We start from the raw sequence: 27,678 nt of genomic DNA, 5'->3' as shown, positions 1-27,678 counted from the left end.
AGACTCAAGGTAGACGTAGATGAACATGGTAGGTATAGACAAACTGTTGAATGAGATAGGCAGAAAGGAGAACTGGATCTTCAACTTAAGATTAAGCAGAGTCGGGGGAAACTATGTTACCCGCCGCAACTGCTGAAAAATTTCAGAGCTTCCAAGGAGGACTTTAAGTAATGACGCTTTAAATACTGTCGGCGATTTCCATCCAGTATACTTTTTTAAAATCATCAAAAATTCATGTGTTGGAAATAGTTAATTGAGGTGGCAACTGCCCTGACATCATGAGCTTTAGGGAAGGAATCAGGGTTGGCTTGCTTAATAAGTACAGGATCTGTTGCTGATACCTTTAATAGATAAAGTACCACCTTTTTCTCTCTTAAAGAGAGGACCCGACGAGGGATGAGGATGTCCTGGAACAGAAGGGACTCGTAAGGTCGATAAACTGGATAAAGAGAAACATCTTGTGGAAGGGGTATAAAACCTTCCACGGTTCCCACCTCATCAAAGGATCCTCATTCTTTGCTAAAAAGCTACGTTCCGGAGAAAGTAGAACTTCCCCTGTGGGAAGAAAGGCTATATGATTCGGATCTCTGGATAACGCCGACAGTTCTGAAATTCTAGCTCCTGAAGCCAAGCTTAATAAAAATAGAGTTTTTCTTAAGAGCATTATAAATGAACATGTCGTATTGTCTGTTTCTGAAGCCAGCTTTAGAACATCATTCAAGAACCCAAACCCGATACTGACGTAGGCCTCACTGAAGGTCTAAGTCTAGCACAAGCCTTGGGAATAGACGAGAAGTAAGAGTCTGTCAAGTCTATGTTGAACCGAGTTGAAAAATCTTCTTCAAGGCTGACTTGTTTGTCGTAATAGTGCTAGCTGCTAAGCCTTTTCAAATAAAGATCTGAAAAAGGATATAGCTGAATTGATTGTGATTCTAATATCTGATTCTCTCAGGAAGGTTGCCAACTTTTTGACTGCAGCATCATACTGTCTCAAAGTTGAATCTCTTTTAAATTTTATCAGATTCCAAGAAAAGAATATTTCGTGGATCAAATATCTGCATCTTTTTTAGCCGCAAACTTCATGAAGTCCATAAAGTTAGGGTTTTGAGAATTCCTGAGGAAGCGAACACAGTCTTCGTTGTACTGACTGGGAGAGCCTGGGATTGGGAATTCGAAGAGGACGAAGACCCAGTTCCAGAATCAGAGGGTACCAATTGCTCTTCGGCCAGTCTGGGGCTACTAGAGCTACTTGACCCTTGAACGTCCTGAGTTTGTTCAGTACCTTTCAGGAGAAGATTCACTGGAGGAAAGACATAAATCTTCTCCCAGTTGTTCCAATCTATGGACAGGGCGTCCGTGGCATAGGCAGAGGGTCCAGGTTGGGGGCCACATAACATGGGAGTTTGTGGTTCGCTTGAGATGCGAATAGATCTACTTGTAGACCTGGAACCCTCCGGAGAATCCATTGGAACGGAAGAACTGTTGTCCAGTGACCATTCCGACTCCAGAGGAACTGAGCGGGATAGAGCATCTGCTATGACGTTTCTCACTCCAGCTATATGGGTGGAGAGAGGTGCCAACTGAACTTGTCCGCCAGGGAGGGAGAAGATGGCTACCATGACATGATTCAGATGTCGTGACTTGGAGCCTCCCCTGTTTACGCAATGGACTACCACGCCGCTGTCCAGAACTAGCTTTAGTGGGAGTTCTTTGGCGGACGTAACCTTTTCAGAGTCAAGAACACTGCCATCGCTTCTAGTACGTTTATGTGAAGCTGGCGGAACTGGGGTGACGAGGTTCCTTGAACCTTCTTGAACTGAGAATATCCTCCCCAGCCGCTTAATGAAGCGTCTGTGTGGATGGTAATCCCCGGAGGAGGAAACTGAAGGGTACTGATATTGACAGGTTCTTCACTTTTGCCCAAGGGCGTAGACGATTCCGTAGAATCTGTGGGACTGATGACAACTTGTCCCTGGATCTGACATTTGATCGTGAGCGCCAGATTCTGGTTAGGTCTTTCAGTTTGGCTTTCATCAAGATGTGTCACTGATGCAAATTGGAGTGAACCAGGATTCTTTCCTGGCTTCTCCTGAAGCAAGTTTGTGTCCTAGAAATTGCTTTACTGACTTCGCTATTTCCTTTCTCTTGGCTGATGGAATCGACAGAGTATGGGAGGATAGATTCCATTGAATGCCCAGCCACTGAAAGTTGGACTCCGGAGTGAGTCTTGATTTTGTCCTGTTTTATCTTTGAACCCCAGATACTCTAGGAAACTGGATTACTTTCAGTGTGGCTTTGCGACATTCCTCGACTGTTGGAGCCCAAATCAACCAATCGTCGAGATACGCTACTACCATTATCCCCTGAGACCTCAGTTGTTGGAGACTCGACTACTTCCGCCAACTTCTGTGAACACCCTGGGTGCCACGTTCAGACCGAAGGGAACTACCTTGAAGGAGAATGCTTGATCTCCTATCTTGAAGCCCAGATAAGGGCGAAAGTGTCTTGCAATAGGGATATGATAGTATGCGTCTGTAAGATCGATAGAGGTGGTCGACGGCGGGGAAGTAAGGTCCGCACCTGCGAGATGGTGAGCATTTTGAACTTGTCGCAGCGAATGGCCAAGTTTAAACGGGATAAGTCTAAGATTACCCTTCTTTTTTGTGAGCCTTTCTTTGGAACGCTGAATAAGCGCCCTTGAAATTTTAATCTGTTGACTCTCGCTATTGCTCCTTTCTGAAGGAGAGGTCTCCGCATACTCCGTCAATTCTTTTGATGGAAGTTGAAGGAAAGGTCTGGGTGGAGGCGGATTCGCAATCCAACTCCAACCCAGGCCTTTCGACACAATACTTTGTGCCCACTTGCTGAATCCCCACCGGTGCCGGAGAAAAACAGCCTCCCTCCTACCTTCAAGTTCTCATTGCTGCTGGTTTGAGTAACCTCCGCGGCCTCCCCGGAAGTGTTTTCCCCTGTTAAGAGACCTTCCTGATCCTTTCTGACGAAAGGATCCCTTACCTCTGCCTCCCCTACCCGAGCGGTCATACTGCTGAAAGGCCTGGCCTTCGAACACTTGGTTGAAGGCTGGGAGACAGCGTAAGAGGTGGAAGGTTGAGGCTGGGGGGAAATCACGTAGATGGGCTGTGATTGAGCCTTGGAGGTAGAGGGGTTGGGCTGGACTGTACCAACGGAACAGTCGAAACAGCCTGGGCGAAGCGTTGTTGCTTTTTCTGGTAAGGCTGAAAACGTCTGGGTTTCCTCTGAGCCTTACCCCTTGCTGACTGGTCTTGGCGTCTCTTTGCGGTGAGACCCGCCCAACGATCCTTAAGGCTTTGGTTAAGCCTTGTCGCTTCCCGCCTGGACCTCCTTTACCATTTTGCATCAGGAAGAGGTCTGCCCCCCAGATGTTGGATGAAAGCAACTTATTCGGCTCATGACGAATAGTTGCTTCCTGGAGGACATGTTTCCGACAGTTAGTTCTGGCTGTAGCGAACTCAAACATGTCAGACTGAACTGTTTGCGTCAGTGACTTGGTGAGAAGCTTAAAGAGTGGCTCAGAGCCGGAAGAAATGGTTGCCACTTCCGTCATTGCCATGGTGTTAATGGACCTGGCTAGCCTAGTCTTGGCCTCAAATTCAGCCTGAATGAGGCTGTCCGGAAGTCTAGGCAGCTTCTCACCAAACTGATCCCCATAGCACAGTCTGGCTTGAGTTTGCCCGCCGAATAGTGTTGGGTAAATCTTCCCACAATTCTCCGAGTGAGGGGAGCAAAGGAGATGTGGGGTCTGCTTCCCTTAGCTGTGGCAACCGACTCCCCCTTCTGGGCCGCCGGGATAGTGACCCGTAGCTATTTTGGTAAGGAAGGGAAGCGGAGTTCCCTCCTCCATTGTGAAAATGGTGAAGGGACTCTTGAAAGGTTGAATTTTCGTGTTAGAACAATCCATGTCCTCTAAACACCTGAGCCATTCTCTTTGAGCCTGGTCACGTGAGTAGAGGACTGTCTCCCTTAGGGACCTTGTCATCTCGAGTCATGGCTGCGTCAGTGAGTCTGGCGTAGCCAATGAACGGTGGTTGTAGACCCTCCGGGTAGAACTCGAAGTCCTCAATCCTTCGAGTACCACACTCCGGAATTGAAATAAGACCGTCCTGGAAAGGGGCGTATGAAACCGCCACCCCCTCCAGGGGTTTATTCATAGAGAACGGAGGCAGAGAGTCATGCGGTGGGAGCTAAGCTATTTACCGGTGCCGAAAGGTGGGGGAGTAGCTAGAGGAGCCTGCTAAGTTCGGCGATGATGTTATCCTGGGACGTGATCCTGTCGGACAACCGGGAGAACATCTGCTCCATACTGCTCTTCAGAGAGCCGACCCAAGTCTCCCATTGTGTTGCAACAGTTCCCCCAGCAGCATTGGGATCCAAAGCCGGAGCTGCTGCGGAGGTGGTTGGGTAACTCTGAACAGGTACCAAGGGAGAGGAGAGACGGCTGACTCCGCCGGAGTATGTGGCCTCTCCTTGGAAGACCTGCGCCATTGGAGGATTTGGAGCTAGAACCCAGAAGCTCTAGACCTCTCCGCTCCGGGGTTTGTAGCCGGAGACTTACGAGATGTTGACGCCGACGAAGTCTTTTTGGACGACGACGACGTCTTGTTGAGGGTTTTTACAACCGTCTGTCCCTTGACCTTAGGTCTTACTGAAGCGTCAGGAGAAGTATAAAGGAGCTCAGCTCCTGTAAAGCCTTGGAAGGAAGCTGGAGAGAGTAGCAGGAGTAGAAGACCCAGTGGCGCCCAAGGGAAGCCCTTGGGCGTCCAACGTACCTACCTCGACCAACAGGTCGTCAACACCTACCATGGGCTCTATATTTAGATCAAGTGTCGCGACGTCCGACGAGATATCTTGGCCTGGTTCCTTTAACGAAGCGGCGAGCTGTTGTTGAATCGCCGCCATAGTCGGCTGCCTCTGCCGGTCGACGTAACCCGTTGACTTGCCGCCGGGGAAGATTAGGACAGCCAACCTCTTCTCCAGAATGTAGGGCTGTCCCTTGGCGGCGTTCTTACCGAAACCGCCGACCCAAGCCCTCAGGGTTGCCAGGGCGGTATCTTCTAACGGTCGGGAGCCTGGAAGAGAGGGCATTCATTAGTTTTAAGTTTAACTTAAGATTAAAACTTAAGTAATAGGCTTAGTCTAAAGACATAGGGGATGCAACATCCCATATAAAAAGAGCTTAAGCTTAGAATAAGAGATTAAAATTAAACTTAAGAACTACAACCTTTCTTGGGATTACCGAACGGAGTTGGGAATACTTACCCGTCCAAGAACTGACTCACAAGATCGTAGCAAATGGTGCAGGTTTCGTGGAACCAGACCTGTAGATTCCCGTGCGGAGTCGCGCATGGAGCATGGGACCTGCAGACTTCATGTCCACAGGGGTCCTGGAGCATGGCATTGCATCCTGGATGCTCACAGTTGGTGGTCTGTAAGTGAAAAGATACATGAGTACCGTAAAAGACATCACTTACAGGCTAGTAGGCTAAAAGAACTCCGCTGCATGCCGGAGCGCGAAAAAGTTTGGGCATAACCCCTCCCTTATAACCGCCTGAATAGGCTGAGAACCCCGAGAGGGTCCGGTGTGATAACGTAGGTAACGGAGGGATTCGGCTTAGGCTAGCTTAAATTAAACTTACTATAGTTTAAATTAAACACTAAACACTTAAGCCTAAAGCACTAGTACGTACCGGAATAATTCCGGTGCGCGGCGGTGTTCGTGTCGCGATATCAGCGAGACTGGATGGTTAGGAAAGACCAACTGTACGCCTGCAGTCCGCCCGCAAGGGTGAACTAGCAACCTTCCACGTGAATGCCGGAGCTCCGGTAAAATAAAAAGCACCAGTAAACCGGGAAGGAGCGAGAGGGCGAAACAGACTCGAGCCAACAACGGAGCGATGAGAGAACGACGGGGGGGGAAGGCCAGTCCCCCCTTAGTCATCCGAGCGCGCCATGAAGCAAGAGAACGGTCAAGTCCAGTCCTGGGTCTGTCCAGCCCCCCCTACTCCCTCCGCCTAGGGAGAGAGGGAGGCAGGCACGGGTATGTGGAGCGAGCGAGGACAGACCTACCCCCCCCCCCACCCCCCCCCCCCCCCCCCCCCCCCCCCCCGGCCCTATGGAAGAGCGGGAGGAGGGTAAGGTGACTGGACGGGCGCCTGGCTGCTTCGCGATCACATGGTGACCACGGAGCGGTAACATGAGAAATACAACGAAAAAACATAGCCTAGGTTAAAGCAACCAACTAATCAGTGAGATGCTATACAGAAGCAACCGAACTGATGAGAGGAAGCAATAAACTGGTGGGGACCAATGAAATACGGAACCTAGGCTACGTAATATGCCAGACGCCGTAGGCTAACCTAAAATATATAAAAAAAACTAAAAATTACATTAAAATAAAGTAAGAAAGTAAATCAGTAGGAGAAAAAATCCAGGAGTGTACGGACTAACCCGAAAGAAAGTCTACCACTCAAAGCTAGCCGGGGACCGATACTAAGAAGCTGTGGCTAGGGTCTGGATGGAAGATGCCTACGCAAGGTAAAGAAGACATGCATGCATGACAAACCAAAAACCAAGTAGGCTGGACCCTAACATAATATAGATAACTAGCAATAGAGCGTAAAGTAATAAGGGAAGGTTCTAGGTATGGAAGACCAAGAACGAACCCACCACGAGGCAGAACAATGCCGCCATGCTTCCGACCAAGAGCCAGTATTTATACCTAAAAAACGGCAAATACTGACTCAAGGCTGGAAAAAACCCAATAGTAACAATAACAGATTACTTAACTTAGCTGCTGCGATGGCTGCACGCTCCATAATTAGTTAAATCCAAGAAAGGGGCACAAAAAACACAGAGCAAAAAAGGGCACGTGTGTACGCAGTGCGCTAACTGAAAAGGATGGCCACCAGAGGCGCAGCAGTCGGCAGCATGGGATGGAGTAGTAGTAGTTGCTGCCCACTCTGTGGGTCGGCTCCCCTCTTGTGGGGGTTTTGTAGTAGGAGATTTCTATTGGTAAGTGGTTCGTGGTAGTGGTCTCACTCGCCCTAGTGTTCATACCGACACCCTCTTGGAGGGTGAGCGAGTCAGTAGTACTGACCTTTTCTTTATTTTATTTATTCTCTGGTATGTGTTAGTGCATTTACCTTAGAAATAATGGATTAAAGGATATTTCGCTGGGCGACACGAACCAATCACCCAGAAATAGATTTTTCCTTACGTCAAAATCCCTTTTCTCAGGATTGATCCCTGAGAACCAGCCCGAGAAGAGTCTACTTGAGACTCAGAGGTCTGGAAAAACTAACCCCTATTAATAATAATAATAATATAGATAATTCTGTCGCCTTACACAAGAAAATTTGTTGCCTCTGCTTCCAAAGTGAAGAGTTGGAATTTGCAGCTAAGCATTTTTACGTGGTTTGAGGTGGACTGTCAGGATTCCCATCTTCAAATCTTGGAATTTTTTTTATAATACGTATATGTGTATAATTTTACTGTATTTTCTAATTCTTTATTTTTACAACACATAAGATAATCGCAGTTATGTGCATATGGTAAGCACCAGTGCACAAACTTGGCTACAGCTTGTTTTGGTTTGTGTTGTCAGACTAATGATTCCTTAAAATTTATTTGTTCATATACGAAACAAACCCTCACAGCTGCGGCCTACACGGAGACATGCTTCCATTTTCACTTCTTTGAGGTACAAGAGTACTTTACAACTACGCTTTCGGATTTGGCGACACGCACATTTTTTTTTGAGAGAGAAATTGCAAGTGTTAGGAGATATAACAAACACATAGTGGAAAAGACGCAAGTCTTTTCTCTGTCTCCCGCTTAGGCATCAACAAGCTTAGATGACTTTGATGCCTGTGCATTCTCCTGCCAATCCTTGAAGAAGAGGGACTTTGTGGCTGATCCTCGAGCCAGTAGGAGAGTTTTCTTCTCCATCTTTGAGCCAGGACTGTCACATCCCTATTATAAGAAAGCACAAGAAGTAGTTGTAATTGTCGAACAAGTGACTGATGGAAGCTTGGTCTAGTGTGGCTGTAAAGAGTTGGAGAATGCTAGAATCAGGGACTTCGTGACTGATCCTTGTGCCAAGAGGAGAAGAGATCAGATCATCAGTGAGAGATCACCAGAGAGAGAGAAGAGAAAAAGGAACAGACAAAGGATCAGAGAGGAAAAGGCGCTTAAGAGTTTGATCGGAATCTGGTATTTTCGACGTTGAGCAAGCCCTGAGAGCAGAAACGTTCTACAAGAGGTTTTGAGGAGTTCCTGCCCTTCGAGTATCAAGAATAGACATTGTTTTCTGTAATACGGAGTCAGGAAGACGTCTGCAGTTACAGTTCTCCTTTTGTAAAGCCACCGCTTCGAGCATTGATCTCCGACAGCGCAAAACGGGCCAGCAAGTATTTTCATCACCCCACTGTTTCCCCAATTCACGCATTGTAAGATTTTACTTGTGGTATGTAAATAGGAGAAACCATTCTGCATTTATCTTTGTTGGTAAGCTTGCAAGAATAGGCCTGTGATCAGAATAGGCCAGCTCAGTATTGGGTCTATGACAGTAAGAGGAAGAGAGTTGGCGAAGTTGATAAGGATAAAGAGAGTGGATATTTTGTGTGTGCAGGAAACTCGATGGAAGGGTAATAAAGCTAAAGAACTGGGGGAATGGATACAAGCTAATCTATAGTGGAGCAAATGAGCAGGGTAGGAATGGCGTTGGTGTAGTGTTGTTGGGGGAAATGAAGAATGCAGTGACGGAAGTGAGTAGAAAGAATGACCACATTATGAGAGTGAAGATATGTTATGGAAGGGAAACAATGAACATCATTAGCGCTTATGCTCCACAATGGGGCTGCACAGAGGAAGAAAAGAGCCGTTTTTTGAATGAAATGAGTGAGGTAATGCAAGAACTGAAAGAGCAGGAGAGGACTGTATTGGGGGCAGACTTTAATGGACATGTCGGAAATGAAAAGGATGTAATTGAACGTGTGCATGGAGGACATGGGATTGGGGAGAGAAACCCAGAAGGAGAGTATATAGTAGACTTTGCAGTGTCCTTTGATATGGCAATAGTGAACACATTCTTCAAAAAGAAGAGGGAGCACTTGATAACATACAGGAGTGGTGGTAGATGCACACAAATAGATTACCTCCTTTACAATAGATCAAGGCTGTTGGAAGTTAGAAATTGTAAAGTTATCCCAGGTGACCACGTGGCCTCCGAAGATAGGCTCCTTTGTATGGATTTAAAGATGAAAAGAGAAAAGAAAACAAAAACGAATGGGGTAAAGAAAATCAAGTGGTATAAATTGTTAGGGAGGGATAAAGATAAGAAGAGAGAGTTCAGGAGAAGAGTGCTGGGAGAGGTTGATCTGGGAATTGAAGATGTGGGAGAATGGTGGAGGCATAATGCATCAGTGATTAGAAGACATGGAAAGGAGATACTAGGGGAAACATCTGAATAGTAATGGGAGGAAAAGGAGAGCTGGTGGTGGGGAGAAGAGTGTGGGAAGTGGTGAAGGGTAAAGGGAGGCAAAGAAGAGATTTGAAGAGTCACAGATGGAGGAGGACATGAGAAAGATTAAGAGGAGGACAGAGTAAAAAGGGTGGTAGCTCAAGCTAAGGCAAGGACATATGAAGAGGTTTATAATGAACTGGAAACCAAGGAAGGGTTGAGTAAGATGCTCAAACTGTCAAAAGTAAGAAATAAAAGAACAAAGGACATCACCCATATTAAGCAAATGAAAGATAGGAATGGTACGGTCATAAAAAAAGGAAGAAGGCATCCTGAAAAGATGGAAAGAGTATTTCGAACAACTGCTAAATGAAGAAAATGAAAGTCTTGTAAGAGAGGATGGACAAGTAAACATGGGAATGGTAATGGGGATATCTAGGGATGAAGTGATACGAGCTTTAAAAAGAATGAGGAATGGGAAGGCAACAGGACCTGACTTAATCCCAGTCGAAGTTTGGAAAGCCTTAGGAGAGGAAGGGGTAAACATCTTGTATGATCTGATGGTGAAAATATTTGAACAGGAAAAGATACTAGAAGAATGGGGGGAGAGCATATTGATACCTATATTTAAAGGTAAAGGTGATGTCCAGGAATGCAGTAATTATAGAGGTATAAAACTAATGTCTCACACGTTGAAGATTTTGGAAAGAATAATAGATAGCAGGCTGAGAGAGGAAGTTAGAATAGGGAAGGAACAGTTAGGATTTATGAAGGGAAGCGGCACAACGGATGGAATATTTTGCATAAGGCAGCTAATGGAGAAATTCAGAGAAAAACAACGAGACCTGCATCTGGTATTCATAGACCTTGCAAATGGCCTATGGACAAGAGTGGCCAAGGCAAGAAATATGGAGATGTTTTTGAGGAAGAAAATGGTGCCGGAAAAGTATGTCAGAATTATTCAGGAGATGTACAGGAATGTGTATACTAGAGTGAGGAGTAGTGTTGGAGAGACGGATGGATTTGAGATAGGAGTTGGATTATACCACAGGTCAGCACTTAGCCCATTCATCTTCAACATCGTGATGGATGTAATGACCAGGGATGTTAGAGAAGCAGTGCCATGGTGCATATTATACGCGGATGACATTGTGTTGTGTTCAGAGGGGAGGGAGGAGTTGGATGGGAGGTTGGAGAGGTGCAGAGCAGCACTTGAGGAGAGAGGAATGAGAATAAGCAGATCAAAAACCGAATATATGTGTTCCAGTATTACTGAGGACGGTGGAAGTAGCATAAGATTGGGTGGGGAAGAAATAAAGAAAGTACAGAAGTTCAAGTACTTAGGGTCCGTATTAGAGGATAGTGGAAGCATGGACCAAGAGGTGAGACACCGAATTCAGTCAGGATGGAATAACTGGAGGTCTGCATCAGGGGTCCTCTGTGACAAGAAGGTCCCTCTGAAATTGAAAGGAAAGTTCCATAGGACAGTGGTCAGACCAGCAATGTTATATGGAACAGAAACAGCAAGTATGAGGAAAACAGAGGAGAAGAAGATGGATGTAGCAGAGATGAGAATGTTGAGATTGATGTCGGGAGTAACAAGGGAAGATAGGATTAGAAGTGAGTGTATAAGAGGATCGACAAAGGTAGCTGAAATGTCAAAGAAAATACAGGAAGGAAGGCTTCTATGGTATGGACACCTGTTACGAAGGGAGGAACGTCATGTTGGAAGACATACGATGGAAATGGAAGTGCGGGGTAGAAGGAGGAAGGGAAGACCAAGAAAGAGATGGCGTGATTGTGTAGGGGAAGATATGGAATTGAAAGGTATAAATGAGAACGAGGCACAGGACAGAAATTGATGGAGACGACTCATTCGCAATGGCGACCCCATATAAAAATGGTTTTAAGCTAGGAAGAAGAAGAGTAAGCTTGCAAATAAACCTTGGTTCTGTTTGTGTATCTTCTTATATTCGTATCCCCAGTTTCAAGTGTTGGTGTTGAATTCTTTTTGTTTATCATAATATCGAACTTGAAGCGGACCTCTCTCGGTTCGTAACACTGGTCTCTCCTAGTGTTTTTCTGTTGAGCTTCATGGCTTTACGATCTTCATATTGCTGCCATAACTATTTAGGCGGAGTTGTATTTGTTGGTTAAAAGTATTATCTTTCAGAGTCTGTAAAAATAGGTAAACAGAAATTTTTAAAAATTGAATAAAATTAACACATTTAAAGCATATTGTCTTAATTATTGAAAGGTTGCATGTTTTGCTTGCTACTTATAGTTTTTAATTGTTTTGATGCAGAATAGTGACATTAATGATTTTTTTTTGTTTTCTAGGAAAAATGTTAGTATCAGCTGGTTACCTTTTAGAAAAGATGGTAGGTGGCCCCAGTGGCAGAGGTTTCCGAGGCGGAGGTCGCGGATGGACCCCAAGTTATGCTTATGAAGCCATTGCACTAACTAGAGAAGGGCAGCATGCATTATTGAATCCAAAGTAAGTACCTTAGTTCATAGCAGATATAGATACAATACTTTTACTTTTTTATTTATGCGATTTTGCTAATGGTATAGTTTTGTTAGAAGTTATGCTTGGTATTGTGAATATATCTGAAGTTAAATATATAACTATTTTGAATACAGAAGTACAAGAAATGAACGTGAACTATTATAATGCTGTAGAGTGTATAATGTGTGGAGCATAGGTTGCAAAATTAAGTACAGGTTCACAATCCCATATCCAAAACTCTTGCGGTCAACTGTGTTTTGGTTTGGGATTTTTTCAAATTTCCAAACTGACGCTTGCTCCCCAGTTGGACCTGGGCCAGCACCCTATACTCAGACAAAACAATACTGCTTGAGTAATATTATAGAATACTCACACTGAGTGGGATAAATAAAGTTTGCAAGTAATGTAAAGCTAAAAAAATATACAACACTGTATACTTATGTAGGCAGCCCCCAGTTACCGCTGGGATCTGTTACCAGCATTTTGGTTTTGTGGCGCTTGTTCAATACGTATATTCCTAACTGGGTTTTACCCTCCATAGGGTTTAGAGCACCTTTGTCTGGTTATCAGTGGCTTAGCCTAAGCACTGAGACACCCTCATAAAATACAAACATAACAAACATCCATCTTTTCATTGGCTCTTGCAAAAAGCTATGATTTACTTCCCTGTATCCAATATTACTGTATGTAGTCTCATATTACTATTGTGTTGTAAAATACAAATAAAGTGATCAATGTTTTGGTTTGGAAAAATCAGCTGAGGGCAGAGGTAAGTTTATTTTGCCATATTTAACTCGATTCAGAGCGATTTTCTTGCTTCTTTTTAACCTAAATTAATCTGTAAAAGCTCTATTTATGTGGAACAAGGTTATTTTTGTTATATAAAGTGTTTTAAAGTTGAAATATGACTTAATTATGTCTTGTTGTGAATTAGATTTTCATTTTTTTAATAGATGGCGTTATCTGGTTATCGGTGGCTGAGTCTAAGTACTGAGAATCATAATACATATAAGCAATGTGCATCTTTTCCTTAGCTCTTTTATAAAGTTAGGAATACAGTAGTCTCGTATTACAGTTGTATTTAAAATACAAACAATTGTATTATAAAATACAAACAAAGTCATTAGTGTTTTGTTTTGGAAAAATCAGCTGAGGTGGGAGGTAAGCTTACTTTGTTGTATTTAACTCAATTCAGATTGATTTTCTTTATTCTATTTGGTGTAAATTAATCTCTAGAAAGTTTTTATGTGGCACAAAGTTATTTTTTTATATGAAGTGTTTTATAGTCGAAATATGACTCAAATATGTCTTGTCGTAAACTAGATTATTTTTTTTTATTAGTAGTTGGCACCAGGAGGATTTTTTTGTGTAAAAAAATTAACAGATTCCTTTTGATATTTTTGCCCTATTTCATCATAATACGAGCTTTATGTATTTATCTTTTATCAGTGTGAAAACAACAGTAAAATGTGTTCTTTCATGGACAGTATTTTTTATTAAAATATTCTTTCTCCACTATTATTTATGTTCAAGTTTCATCCATGTTGCTGATGCACGATAATTTATAGTCATTAGCAGTGTGAACATTGTTTCTTCAGCTTCAGCTACAACTGCAGCTTAAATTTAGCAGTGCTATATTTACTTGCTGATATTTTCTCCATACTGAGTAAATGTATAATTTAAGAATATATCAGTCCTATTCTACTTAATTAACATCTTTGTTCATGAAACTTACCTGTCAGATATATATATAGCTGTATTTTTCCGAATCCGACAGAAATTTAAACACTTACGAAACTACACGCAGTGGGAGTCAGGTGGTTAGTACCCATCCCGCCGCTGGGAGGCGGGTATCAGGAATCATTCCCATTTTCTATTCATAATTTTTCTGTCGCCGGTGCTGAAAACACATGTTTTCAGTACCTCCGTCTTAGGTATTTTGGAAACTTCATTGCCGCTAAGTATCCTAATTGTCTTTTGATTTATTCACTTGGATTTGTGGCTAGGCATACGCTATCTTAAATGATTTGAATTTGATTCATTTTTGCATAAATAATACTGAATCTAGTTAGGCTAGTTTCAGACGGGGTTGTCTGCAAAGATAGGGGGTGGCTACCGAAAGCTTCGGTAGATTCGCACTTGGATGTACGAGGGGTATGGGTCTTGCTTCTTTGTTGAGATTTGTCATGTAAGGAGTGTGAGACTTTGTCTATTCCGTAAGGAAGACGTATGATTCGTATGTACGCAATTAATCAGTAAACATGTCTAATTCCGTAAGGAGACGTATGATTCGTATGTACGCAATTAATCAGTAACAAAAGTCAGGGTAGTGAACCTGCTAACCTTCCTGTAGACTTTATTTTGCATAACCCTGTAGTATGGGGCCTACGGGCTATGTATATGTCTACGAGAGGTGCTCGCTCTCCTTCATTGCTGTGAAGTGCTACTTCTGTAATTGTTACTCCTAACCCTGCAGTGTTGCCTTCGGCCCTAAGCAGTGTCTGTAGAGAAATTGCCCTTTCTCTGATACTCCTTCGATTCGTAACTTAGAATCGAAAGTGCTTGCTTTAGAGAGTAAAAGTGAAGTGCAGAAGTGCAGTGATACCCCTTGTGTAGTGGAGGGTGCGTCAGATCGGCCTCGTTTCGCCTCTAGGCCGGGACCTCTGCTTGACTTCCAGAACGAGGGAGAGAGCATGTCGAAAGCCGAAGGAGGGTTACGAGGAACCCCCACCGATCTGGCGTGCCTTCGGCAGTTTTTGATGAAAAATCCCCAGACTGCCTAAGTGCGTGCACGTGCACGAATCCTGAAGGATTGCTTCTCGTCCTCTGAAGCGTCCTCCCCGCGCAGGGGTTGGAGCTTTCGGATGGACTCGCGCCCTCTAAATAGAAGCTTTATAGAAGAGGACGCTTCACGTCCTCTCTCTCTCTCTCGTTATGCGTTTCAGTGAGAAGTAAGAGGGCGAACGTCGCCTGAACTCGTGTCCGTCTTTCCACCGAGAAATACGTAAAAGAAGTCATAGTAGCAGTAAGCTTTTGAGAGCGGACGCCCAAGCCAGGGGCGCGCGGGTGCACGCCAAGCGCTGCGCCAGTGGACGCCGAGCGTGCGCAGCCAGTGGACGCCGAGCGCGCTCCAATGGACGCCGAGCGCGCTCCAGTGGACGCCGAGCGTGGGCACCAGCGCACGCCAGGTGTGTCGCCTGGCTGAACGTTTCTGTTGAACTCTTCAAGCTCTTGTTTCAGATTTGGGCTTAAGAATTTTTACCTCTACCTTCGATGATACCTTCTACCTCACCTGCAAAGAATGTGAAGTAGGCAGTGCTTCGGAGTAAGCTTAAAGTGAACAGACAACTTCTTCTTCGAAACCCAGCAAGACATCGGGTTTCGTGAGTTCAAGAGGTCTCTGTCAATTAATATTGCTTTTCGCATAGGTGGATGGAGTTAAGGAAAGCTCAAGGGAAGTTCTCGTTTGCTCTACCGCAAGCTTTGCCATTCTGCCAATAAATTTAAGTTGCCACTACCGCAGTCAAGACTTTGCGATAAGGCAGTTACGGGTTATAAAGGCTCGATGTCCTGCACGTCAGGACTCTTTTTCGGCGATAACGTTCAGTAGGATTCTTGCAAAGGCACTCATCAAAAGTACGCTCTTCAGAAAGCGCAAGACAGGACTGCCTTTGCCATACTGCCAATAAATTTTAAGCTTTAGCAGGCATTAGTTGTGATACGGGAGAGGAAGCTGGTTGGAGAGTTTCTTCCTCTTCCCAGGATAATTTTGCCAGCTTTTTATAGCCCATCTGAAAGGGCTTTTCAAGATTGATAGATTTTGTTAGTTCCTAGTCTGGGACTACGCTGCCGAATTGAACATCGTCGTTCTACCTGACGTAAGCCCAGTCTCTTAACAGGATTCTTGCCCCTTCCTCGTTTGAGACAGGAATCGGAAAATAAAATGCTCGACTTCCTGGAATACGTTTTGTCAATTCAGTGACTTTCCCCATTGACAATATACTATCGTTTTGTCAAGTAAGTGGGTATCCCCTCATTGACAAAATATCTCTTTGTCCCGTAAATGGGTTAGTTCTCATTGACAAACATCTCATTAACTTGATATTGCGTAAGCGAATAAGCTCTTATTGACAAGATTCGGAAGAGCTCTCATTCGTCATTCGCAGACTCGTACAAGAAATAGACTTGTAGACTACGTCAATGAACGCTTATGTCCAATAACATAAGAAGCTTGAGCTGACTGCTTCGATTCTCCTAAGTTTTCTTCATGAAACTTGCCTGTCAGATATGTATGTAGCTGTATTTCCGAATTCAGCTATATATATGTCTGCCAGGTAAGTATGAACAAACTTTATTGTGATTTAATTTCATATTTTGCCTTGCGTTATTTTATTTCTGGTTGGTTCAAGTCATATACGCTTGCTGTAGTTACCTCTTCGGATGGCAACCGAGAGGTCTATGGTCCATTTTAAGGACATTTAATCGTTACTCCTGCAGCCTTCCAGGAGTTTCCGATTTATCTTTTACCGTTGTATGGTAGTGTTCTGACGACACAAACGCATCTGTATATTTAGCGTTTTCTGTTTCGCTTAAATATACCAGCTTGAGAGTCTCTTTATGCTAAAAATAACGGACCTTTTTCTTCATAGAATAGGTAGCTGGCAACCCAGGCATAAAATTAAGAGACGACGATGACGGACGATCGTAAGCTGCTGCTGTCACTGTCCTCTGACTCCTCTCCTCCAGTCCAAACGAGCCAGTACCAACTCGTTCGCTGTCATGGGCTGTAGGTTAAGTCTCTCTCTCCTGCGGGATTGACTGACTAACCGTATCTCTGTGCTGGCAGTTACGTCTCTCTCTCTCCTGCGGGATTGACTGACGAACTGTATCTCTGCCTACAATCACGGACTTTAGCCTAAGATTGAGGGGATTTCTTACATGAATGAATAAACATTGCATTCGTTTGGCCTTAATATGTTCTACAGAGATATCTTACTCCTTTCGGTGCTCGTTACCGCACGGTATAGGACTACGAGTCTACCACAACATTGCACTATTATATGCTCTCTTGCTTAGGCAAAGCGCAGCCTTATTAGGGAAGTAAACATACTGTGTGAGGGAATGGATGAGCTTGCTGGGGACCATTTCCTTCCTAAAGAAGTTTTGTTTCCCTGAATAGACTGCAATTCAGACCTCTACAGTTTTTTTCCTACCGGGAAACTGAAATTTTATTAAAGATCTAGGAATGATTCTGAACATCTCTCGGTGCGTTAAGTATCTCTTGAGGTGATAGAAAGAAGGTGCCGGACATCTGGAGAGGGTTTCAGATGTCCTGGATCATAATCTGAAAGAAGTGGAAGCAACAATTCAGTCGTCCCTCCAGTCCTCGAAACGAGTTTTTGGAACCATGGTCCATATCAACTCTGATCTTCCACAGCTCTCTCATATCTTAGGAAGTACTTCTCTCGGTCCCGGTTCGGGTTTACGAGAAAGAGCCTATTATAACAACAGGCGTAGAATGGAACGATCCTCTAGAGGTTCGTTACAGGATTGCAAAAGTCCGTTCGAATCGTCTCGATCGAAGGCAGCAACTACTGACTTTCGAGTGGAATCTTTCTTTAGAAGTATGTTGAGAGTTGTGGAGACTTTAGGGACGTCCTTTCATTCATCTCTTCGCTAGGTTGAGGACGAAGAGGCTTCTTCTTCTCTGCTCCCTTTTTCCTCGATCCGGGAGCGGTAACATTAAACGCCATCCTATGATATTGAACGGGGATGGATGTTTAGTCTCTTTTCCCCTTTTTCAATCACTTAGGAAATGTAATAAGATGATTTATATCTCACAGGGAGCGACAATGACGCTAATCGCCCCATGTTGGCCTTCAAGACCCTAGATTCACAGGAGGTCACGTCCTTCCAAAGGACCTTTTCCCGAGAGAGTCGGTCTCCTTTAACACGAAAGGTACCTATAACCTCTCCGCTCTGAGTCTGACTACGTTCAGACTATCGAGATGTTGACAGCATAAGATTGCAGTCTTCCCTTTCCGTTTGAAGAATGGGATAAGCTGGCAGTCACAACTATTAAAGGAATACGCCAAATATGTTGTTGAGCTCGGCCTTTGTTGGGCTCAGAGATTTGCTTCTGTCAAACAACAAACAAAGCCCTTCACGATCTTTGAGTTCTGTGAAATCTCGAAACTCTCGCTCACCATCTACTTTTTGTCTCACCTGTTTTCTCGGAGTCCAGACACTCGTGCGAGATCAGGAGACATATAGTAGCCCTGAGTTCTTGTTGACGAAGTCGGTTGCGTTTATACACCCCCGATGATCGTTTAACATGAGACCAGGTTGGACTGTCAGGCATTCGTCCTTCGGGACTGAATCGCCTTTTTGCTCCTCGCTCCTTTCTCCTGGCACCAGAAGCTCGAGTCAGGAGTGGCTCAGGAGTTGATTCGCTAACGACGTTGGGTTGCGTTGATACCACCCCCCCAAGGTTTGCTTAGCTTGAATCGCCCAGGCAGTCCAAACACTCATCCTTCAGCGAAGATAGTGCCTTATGGTCTTCAGGGTACAGCCTTGCTGTCCTTGATTCGTCTGACTGGTCAACTGGTCGGTCACCTGACGTTAGTACGACGGACTGACTGTGCATGTCCAGATCGAAGCTTTCAATATGGAACTTAGACATAGTCTGAAGTTCTTGATGTCAAAGCATTCGAACATCTCCTACCTGTTAACTTCTTGCATGTGATCAGGAAGGCATTTTTCTAACCACCCTAGATACAACAAAGAGGGTTAGTGAGATTTTAAGCCATCGTCACAAGTTTTGGCTTTAGAGAACACAAGGCGGTGTGCTCTCTAAGCTTTTCGTTATGGCCTAAGAATGGAAACCCGTTTTGTCCTTGGGCCAGGAGCTTGGAAGCAGGATGGCACAAGTTAGTGGGCAGGAGCCAGAGAGAGTCCTGTGCCCTGTCAGGTCTCTCAAGTTTTTATCTACATAAAACTCAAGAAAGTCGAAGTCGTACGGACAATCTGCAGTGTTCCGAAAAGACCAGACTTGCCCATATCGAAGAACACCCTGGCTTTATTGTTAAGGAGGTCTTTCAAAAAAAAAAAAAAAAAAAAAAAAAAAAAAAAAAAAAAACAAAAAAAAAAAAAAAAAAAAAAAAAAAAAAAAAAAAAAAAAAAAAAAAAAAAAAAAAAAAAAAAAAAAACTCCTTCTTTGTGTTTGCACAAAGATTTGAAATCTTTTGATTTGAATGCTCACGAGGTGAGGGCGCGGCCTCGGAAGCATTTCATAGAGCATGGCACTCAGCAACATCCTGAGTACCATGTTTTAGAGAAGCAACTCTGTGTTCAATTCACACTCCCTGCGAGATGTGAAGATGGCATATGAGATCTGCTGCTCGCTAGGGCCATACGTGTCTGCGACACAATCTTGGGGGCAAGAAGTACCACTCATCCTATCCTGTAGAAAATGGTTAGGAAGAGCTCTTAATTTAGTAGTTGAGTCGCCGACAACGGTGACTTCTTAACTCTTAAGCCTTAGTTAACACACCTTAACTTTGGCTAGGTGGGTCAGGTGGTGATATATATTTTTTATATATATATTATTTTACTTCTTAGCCATCATGGTACGTCAATATGGTCTAGTCACGTCGTGGTCTCGCCCCTGTTGACAGATCATCTGGAGTGCACCCAGCTTATATAGGTCTCTACCTCGCTGGCAACTCTAGTAGCACAAGCAGACTTACACGGCAGTAACCACGAAATCAGCTATGCTAACAGGTAAGGAACCAAGATATCAATTATCTGCATATATATGTTTCCTAAAATCTTCTATTCTGTCTACTCCCACCACCAAAGGTGGGATTCAGCTATATATATATCTGACAGGTAAGTTTCATGAACAAAATGTTATTGTAATGATACAATTAAGTTTGTTCATACTTACCTGGCAGATATATATCAATCAAGTACCCCACCTCCCCTCAGGAGACAGTGGAAATAAAAATTATGAATAGAAAATGGGAATGATTCCTGATACCCGCCTCCCAGCGGCGGGAATGGGTACTAACCACCTGACTCCCACTGCGTGTGTCGTAAGTGTTTAAATTTCTGTCGGATTCGGAAAATACAGCTATATATATATCTGCCAGGTAAGTATGAACAAACTTAATTGTATCATTACAATAACATATTTGCAACATAACTATGGTAATTATTTACTATCATACGATGGCTGAAATACAAGCAAAATGTTGTTATGCAATTCTGTTTAGATGTTTGTAGCAAAACAACCATTTTCATTCAGCTGCTTATGGCTGTAGCATTTAAGCAACGATTATAACATTACCAATGATACTTATATCATTCTCTCTTGTTTGTTAACTTATTTAACTAGAAGATATGATAAATAAAGAGATAGAGGAAACATTAGCATTCTGAAAACGGTTTCTCTCTCTCTCCTCTCTCTCTCTCCTCTCTCTCTCTCTCTCGCTCTCTCTCTCTCTCTCTTCTCTCTCTCTCTCTCTCTCTCTCTCTCGAGGTTTACCTGTAAGTTCATTGAATCTGAAATTAAAAATTTGTAGAACTACCATGCAGACCATAGTAAAGGGTTAGGCAAATGAAATTCCACATTTTCATTAAAGAGTTTTTACATTGACTTTTGAATGGAACCCTGCCGGGAACCAGGGGCTGCCTGTATTCTGTATCATGCAACCTAAAAAATTTGTTCACCATTGCCTGATCTCATTGCATATCTTGAGTATTATGCAAGCTGTATCTCCATTAGATTACACCAGGCAATGGTATGTCTGTATCAGTTTCAGTAGATTCCATTCTTAATGACTACAGTAGGGCCTCGTTAATCACGGTTGATAGGGCCCAGAACCCCCGTGATAAGTAAATACCCGTGTTATCCTGGTACTCCCTCAAAAATTGCCAAAAGCTGCCTACTTTAATAGTTAACCCACCCAAGACCACTATTCTAATGTTTATAACTGCCTACTTTAGTTCAAACACCAAATATGTCTTCAACTATCACCTTAAACTAAATTCAAGATAGTTTGAAAGTTATTTTACAACGTTAGCCTAAAAATATATGTAGTATCCTACTGCACATATGTAGCCTACTAGCCTATGGATTACAGATAGAAGCCTACATATGCATGCTCATGTGGGCCTCTTTTCTTCACAATACATGTTAATATATTACACGTAATAACCTTCATCTGATGTTTAGGCTTCTTTCTCATAAGAGTAAAAGAATCGGGGCTTTTGGATGGCACATATTTAATTCGTTTGTATGGGTACAATTTAAAGAATGCGGCGAACACGACTTCAATGACAACATAAACAAAATGTGGTTAAGGCAGTGTTGCCAAATGGGAATGGCAATTTCTTGCTAGATTTTGCTCCATAAAGTGCTAAAAATTCACATCATACACAACAATGCCACCCAGCCAATTTCAACCGATTGCTCTCTTTTTTTCGATTCAAACATGTTTCTATCATACACAGTGTACTTGTACATTACGTTACATGATTCCTAATAATTTCGAAACCTATTCTGTTCAATTCCTGAAAATGGTTTTGCAGGATTTTGTTCTTTTTCTTACATGATATATCAAACATAGTAGAATAAAAGAAATATTAAACTTAACACTACAAAGTTTTAATGTCAAAATATGTATGCTAGATGTATTTGAAAACAAATGCAAGTTTTCCTGCCAGATGCTGGATTGAAAATTTTCTTGCTAATTACCTCAAGAAAATGAAAGCTAGCATTAACCCCTTCCTACCCAGGACGTACCGTACTACGTCACTTGACAGCCAGCAAGTAATCCCAGGACGTAGCGTAATACGTCCTTCCACTCTCTCTTTTGTACCGAGAGCTGGTGTGTTGGGATTGTGTATTTGAAGACTTCTCGTTGCTGGGATATGCTCTCTCATTCCTTATCAAACATAAGCTCCGCCCACTAGCCAATCAGAGCGAAGGAGTAAGGCATCTCGTGACGTTTCAGTGACGGAATTGAGACGTCACCATATTTCACCAATGGGAGCTCAGTATTTCAATCTTTCCTGTCTTTTCCCGTTATTTATCACTCAGGCAGACATGTCGACTTGCATATAGACAATAGTGCAACTGTAGAATTCTTTTGATTATCGTTCTGATTGCTTCTTTATCAATTTCTGCTCATATTTTTTAGTCATGGGTGACTCTGGAGATTCCTCAGATGAAATATATGTACCAGGGGAATCTGATGATGAAAATGAGACATCAGATAGTGTGCAATCAGTAAGTGATTGCGAATTATTTGACGATATTGAGCCTGTCACAGAAGAAGGTTGGCGGTTGTTGTCCAACATCTTTGATGATTCTCGGCCAGATCCTGTTCCTTCCCTCAGCGATCCCAGTCACAGGGTGGATATTTATTTGTCTCAGGATTATATATATATATATATATATATATTATATATAATATATATATATATATAATATATATATTATATATATATATATAATATATATATACATATACATATATATATAACTTATAATATGATATATATATATATATAATATTATATAATATTATTATATATATATATATATTTAGTACTAAATATATATATATATACTATATTATATATATAATTATATATTATATATATATTATATTTATAATATATATATCATATATATATATATATATAATATAATATTAGATATATATATATATATTATATATATATATATATATATATATATATATCTATATCTATATATATATATATATAATATAATATATATATATAATATATATATATTATATATATATATATATATATATGTGTGTGTGTGTGTGTGTGTGTGTGTGTGTGTGTGTAGGAACATATATATAAACCCAGGAATACATATACATAAATAAAGTAAGTAATAAAAAATAAAATTGATAAATCACGGATATAGCTATATATACATAGAGACAGTTTCCGAGTACCTACATGTACACATACATATATATAAAAATTCATACATAGATATATACACACATACATACACTTTCATATATACATTATAATCAATAAAGAAACATAAATAATGAGGAGAAGCATACTCTGATTGTGATATTTGATTTTGGGTTTATCTGGTATAGCCTACTCGCAAGCGGTTGCGTCATCTGGGTGGGAAGGGGTTAAAAATGCAAAATTGGTAACACTGGACTCAACAGATCCGTGTTAGTAGTACAAATGATAGTTATTGTATCATTAAAAATATCAAAATAAATGAAGTCGCAAAGCCGATTCTATTCATGTTTTTCTAAACACTTAGCCGAAAAGGAAAACTATTTTGCACTTAGCCGAAAAGGAAATCTATTTTGTTTGTTTCATTTTGCCACAAACCCCTGACAATGCAGAGTACATATGATCATTCTAAACTATTATTTACTACCAGAATAACAATGATATTGTGTATTGAAAATGAATGTTACGTATATTCCCAAACATTATTACTACCATGAGTATTATTACAATTTTGAAAGATAATCTTGCTGTGAACGCTATCATAATTTGATTTTCATATACGTTTGTACATTTTGTCAGCTGGCTGGCTTCGTATAGATAAAAGTTGATTTCACTTATATGAAATTATTACACGAATAGCCTTTTTATTATGAAGATATGACGATAATATAGAAGGTAAAAAATGGTTCTACTTATGTATCGAGAGAGAGAGAGAGAGAGAGAGAGAGAGAGAGAGAGAGAGAGAGAGAGAGAGAGAGAGAGAGAGAGAATTTTTCGTTTACACTTCGTCGTCGAGAGAGAGATTCTTTCTTCAGATCTCCATTACATGAAGAATGAGTAAAAATGTATTTTATTTCAACCTTTGGAAGCCATCATTGAATATCGGCAGTGACAACTTAAACACAGCTCGATAAATGCTAGATAGTTATGGCAGATGACGTCAGCAATCAGCTGTTTCTCTGTAGAGAGAGCGAGAGAGAGAGACTGTTGCCTTATTTGGTTGTAACATTGACAGATATCCATTAGCAAAAGTTGAATAAAAGTTGTGCATTGAGAATAATGATCATTTTAATAAAACTATCGTTTTACTGTGTCTAATCATATTGCATGTATTATTACCATATTATAGTATTATGATATGAACATAGCGATCTACCATTTGCATTCTGGTTTTGTTTACATTCTTAAAATAATCAACGCGATCTACCATTTGCATTCTGGTTTTGTTTACATTCTTAAAATAATCAACTGATGTCGTTTACCAATATCATCACTGTTTTTAGTTCCTGAGTGGAACTTAATTCAGAGATATGCCTATAATATATAACGTGAGAATGGTTTTATTACCTTTATTGTCAGTTAATATCATAATGTGAGTCTGTTCATGTATGTTGGTGATTATCGCACTGCAACTAGGTTTAGCCTACCAATGAACGTTATACATATACCTTGAATAGGCTATTTATTATGAAGATATGCCAATAATATATGAGGTGAGAATAGTTTTATTACCTTTATTACATAATGTGAGTTGTTTCATGTATGTTGAATATTATCGGACCGCGGCTACTGATAAACATCACATATGCAACAAGTTTGTCCCGCAATGCTGTGATTCATACCAGCGATATAGCATGAGAAGCGGTCCAAGAAAAAACCTGTGAATGACTGATTCCGTGATTACTGATCCGCGATTAAGCGATGCCCCACTGTATTACATCTAGGTTAACTTTTGACTCAATAATAGGCCTAGGAGCAAGTATTTGATAGGGTGAATGTAAATTGTGAATTCAGTCACTATCAGTGCACCTCATGCAGTGCACTGTAGGCATCTCTTACTTGCAGCATCCCTTTGGCCCCTACCTGGAACTGCGCTGAATAATCCCTCGGATTCTAGTGCTTGGCTCCAACCCTAAATTTCATATTCCATTCCATTCTATCCCTAGCTGCAACCCATTTAATTCCTTTTACTGTACCTACATTACATTCTTATGCTTATAACTTTCTTTCCACCCTCTCCTGTCAACTGTTTCATAGTGCACCTGTGAGGTTTTCCTCCTGTTACACCTTTCAAATCTTTCTACTCTTAATTTCCCTTTCAGTGCTGAATAGCCTCATAGTTCCGAGTGCCTGGCCTTAGTCCTAAATTCTATATTCTATTCTATTTTGTAAATTCAGTCAGGCTTAGTAAACTTATGGCATGTATTTCAGTCCTCTACTGTTTCTTTTAGTAAACAATTGCTTACTATTTCATGCAGAAAACTGGCATGAACAACACCAAGTGCTGACTTAAATGTGAATTGAGAAACAGCTTTAACTGTAGCATATTTCTGAAGAGTTGTGTTACAACTGTCGATTTGTCAAGAACTTGTTAATTCTTATTGGTAACCTCCATAAGTAGAAATAAAATAAATTTTTATACAAGTAACTTACCAAATAATTACTTAGCTAGCGGTTATGCTCGCATGGCATCCTAAATTAAAAATTTGCGGTGATGTGGCTGTTGCCAAGAAGGTTTGGTGACAGGCCCTGTCCACTGCAACAGGCGGGGGGAAGCAACGATAGCCATAAGTCATCATTATTATTTATGCCATGCAACCAACAACATGTCATTCTCTGTGCTTCTGATTCATGATTCGTTGGTTGTTCTTGCTGAGTAAGTATATGTATCTTAGTTTTACCAGACCACTGAGCTGATTAACAGCTCTCCTAGGGCTGGCCCGAAGGATTAGATATTTTTACGTGGCTAGGGACCAATTGGTCACCTAGCAACGGGACCTACAGCTTATTGTGGGATCCGAACCATACTATATCGAGAAATGAATTTCTATCACCAGAAATAAATTCCGCGTTGGCCGAGCCGGGAATCGAACTTTGGACCACCGGATTGGCAGCAGAGTGCGAAAACCATTCGTCCAGCGAGGAACTAGTTTTTGCTGAAGTCGGTGACATACTAACTTCAGCTTTATCGAGCTGTTGCCTGTTTTGATTTGCTTTTTAAAATTAGCTTATTTTCTTTTAGTTAGCTATGTCAGATTCTAACACTTCCAGTCTTTGTTATTGTAGTGAAGGCTATAAGACTAGACTAACTAAGCTTGTTATGTGTTGCACATATTGTGTGCACTAAGCGTAGGAGAAAGGAATGTTCAAGGGAGGTTAATTGTCATGAATGCAAGTATTGGGATGATAGTAGGTGAAGATGCTTGAGTCTCACCGTAATAACTTGAGAAGAATAGTCTTAGGAAGGCGGCCTCTTGTGCCAAAAGTATGGCCTCCTTGAGTAGAGATTCTTCTCCCAAGCCTAAGACAGACTCCTTTCTGGCTTGCCCCTCTACCCCTGAACATAATCTCTCTCCTATCATCAGTCCTCCTATTCCTCCACTTACTCCTGTGCTCAGCTCCCATTACTTTCAACCCTGATACCATTACCAGTCTCGTGTCAAGATTAATTCTAAGTTTGATAAAGAGATTGATTTAGGTGTAAGTTCAGAGTCAGAGATAGGGCCATCCCTCTTGGATAAGTTTGAGGTTTCCAGCGATAGAGTGTCAAGTGGTGTGTTAGTGGAGGAGGTGGGGATTGCCCATGGGTTACTGCCTTCTCTGTTGAATCCTCTTGCTAGATCCCAGGCTTCAACTGACTGCCATTGGAAAGGCATGTCATTGGATGTACGCCGCTTAAGTGATGTGTTAGCGGAAGAAGTTGCTTCCTGTCCCAACGATCTCCTAGACAAAGGTCACTGTCCTGCTCCCCTGCACCAGGGAGCAGGCATACCAGAGGTCCAAGGGAGGCTGATGGGGTTTGCCCATGGGTTGCTGCTCCACCTCTTTCAATCCTGTTGCTAGATCCCAGGCTTCGACTGACTGCCATTGGAAAGGCATGTCATTGGATGTACAGTGCAGAAGTGATGTATTAGAGGAGGAGGTGGCTTCTTGTCCCATTAGTCTTCTAGACAAAGGTCACTGTCCCGCTAACCTGCACCAGGGAAAAGACATACCGGAGGTCTAAGGGAGGCTGATGAGGTTTGCCCACTGGTTGCTGCCCCCTCTGTTGATCCTGTTGCTAGATCCCAGGCTTCGACCAACTGCCGTTGGAAAGGCATGTTATGTCATCGGATGTGCGCCACTTGTCGTTTAGCTTGGATTCAGAGTCTGATCACGGTGGTCATAGACGCTTCCTGGATTCATCCAAGCCATTGAAAGAAGCATAATGACTCGGCTCCCTCTTCCCTCTTGTAGCTATGGTGTGGATCCCACTGTTTTTGCTCTGTTCAGCTGATGGCACACCCATGGGTTTCTCCTTCGTTCTATACCAAGGATTCAAAGTGCCAGAAACATTGGTCTAGGCACCTGTCTCGTCTTGAGGCACCCATTGCCGAGAGCCTAGTTCTGGCTCCCATACTCCCACCTTGGGTGCCCACACAACCAGATCTTGCTCCCGCACGCCAGGCACCTGTTCCGGCACATCCAACAGTGGACTCACAGCTCCTGGCTTATTTGTTTGCTCCCTTTGCTAGCCTTTTAATGTGATCATGGATTTATATATCTGTACATGAAGCTCTGGCATCTAGGTTTGTAAATATACTGTATTTTCATATCATTTTCGTGACTAAATGCCCTTTTTTGTGATAAAACTCTTAAAATACTA

At 42.2% G+C, this 27,678-nt stretch overlaps 1 protein-coding gene across 2 annotated transcripts in view; it reads left to right on the top strand.

The window, feature by feature from the left end:
- Nucleotides 1-27,678, top strand: part of LOC135212025 (bifunctional 3'-5' exonuclease/ATP-dependent helicase WRN-like) — a 279,239-nt gene that overhangs the window by 228,874 nt on the left and 22,687 nt on the right. For both annotated transcript variants that reach the window (XM_064245317.1, XM_064245319.1), the window contains exon 14: nucleotides 11,840-11,996. In XM_064245317.1, coding sequence (XP_064101387.1) covers nucleotides 11,840-11,996 — 157 coding nt within the window. The remainder of the gene's footprint in view (nucleotides 1-11,839; nucleotides 11,997-27,678) is intronic.

This window comes from Macrobrachium nipponense, chromosome 40 (assembly GCF_015104395.2).
Source record: "Macrobrachium nipponense isolate FS-2020 chromosome 40, ASM1510439v2, whole genome shotgun sequence".
In the NCBI taxonomy this organism is placed as follows: Eukaryota; Metazoa; Arthropoda; class Malacostraca; order Decapoda; family Palaemonidae; genus Macrobrachium; species Macrobrachium nipponense.
Note: the sequence above shows the minus strand (reverse complement) of the source record. Positions and strands in the feature narration are given on the sequence as shown.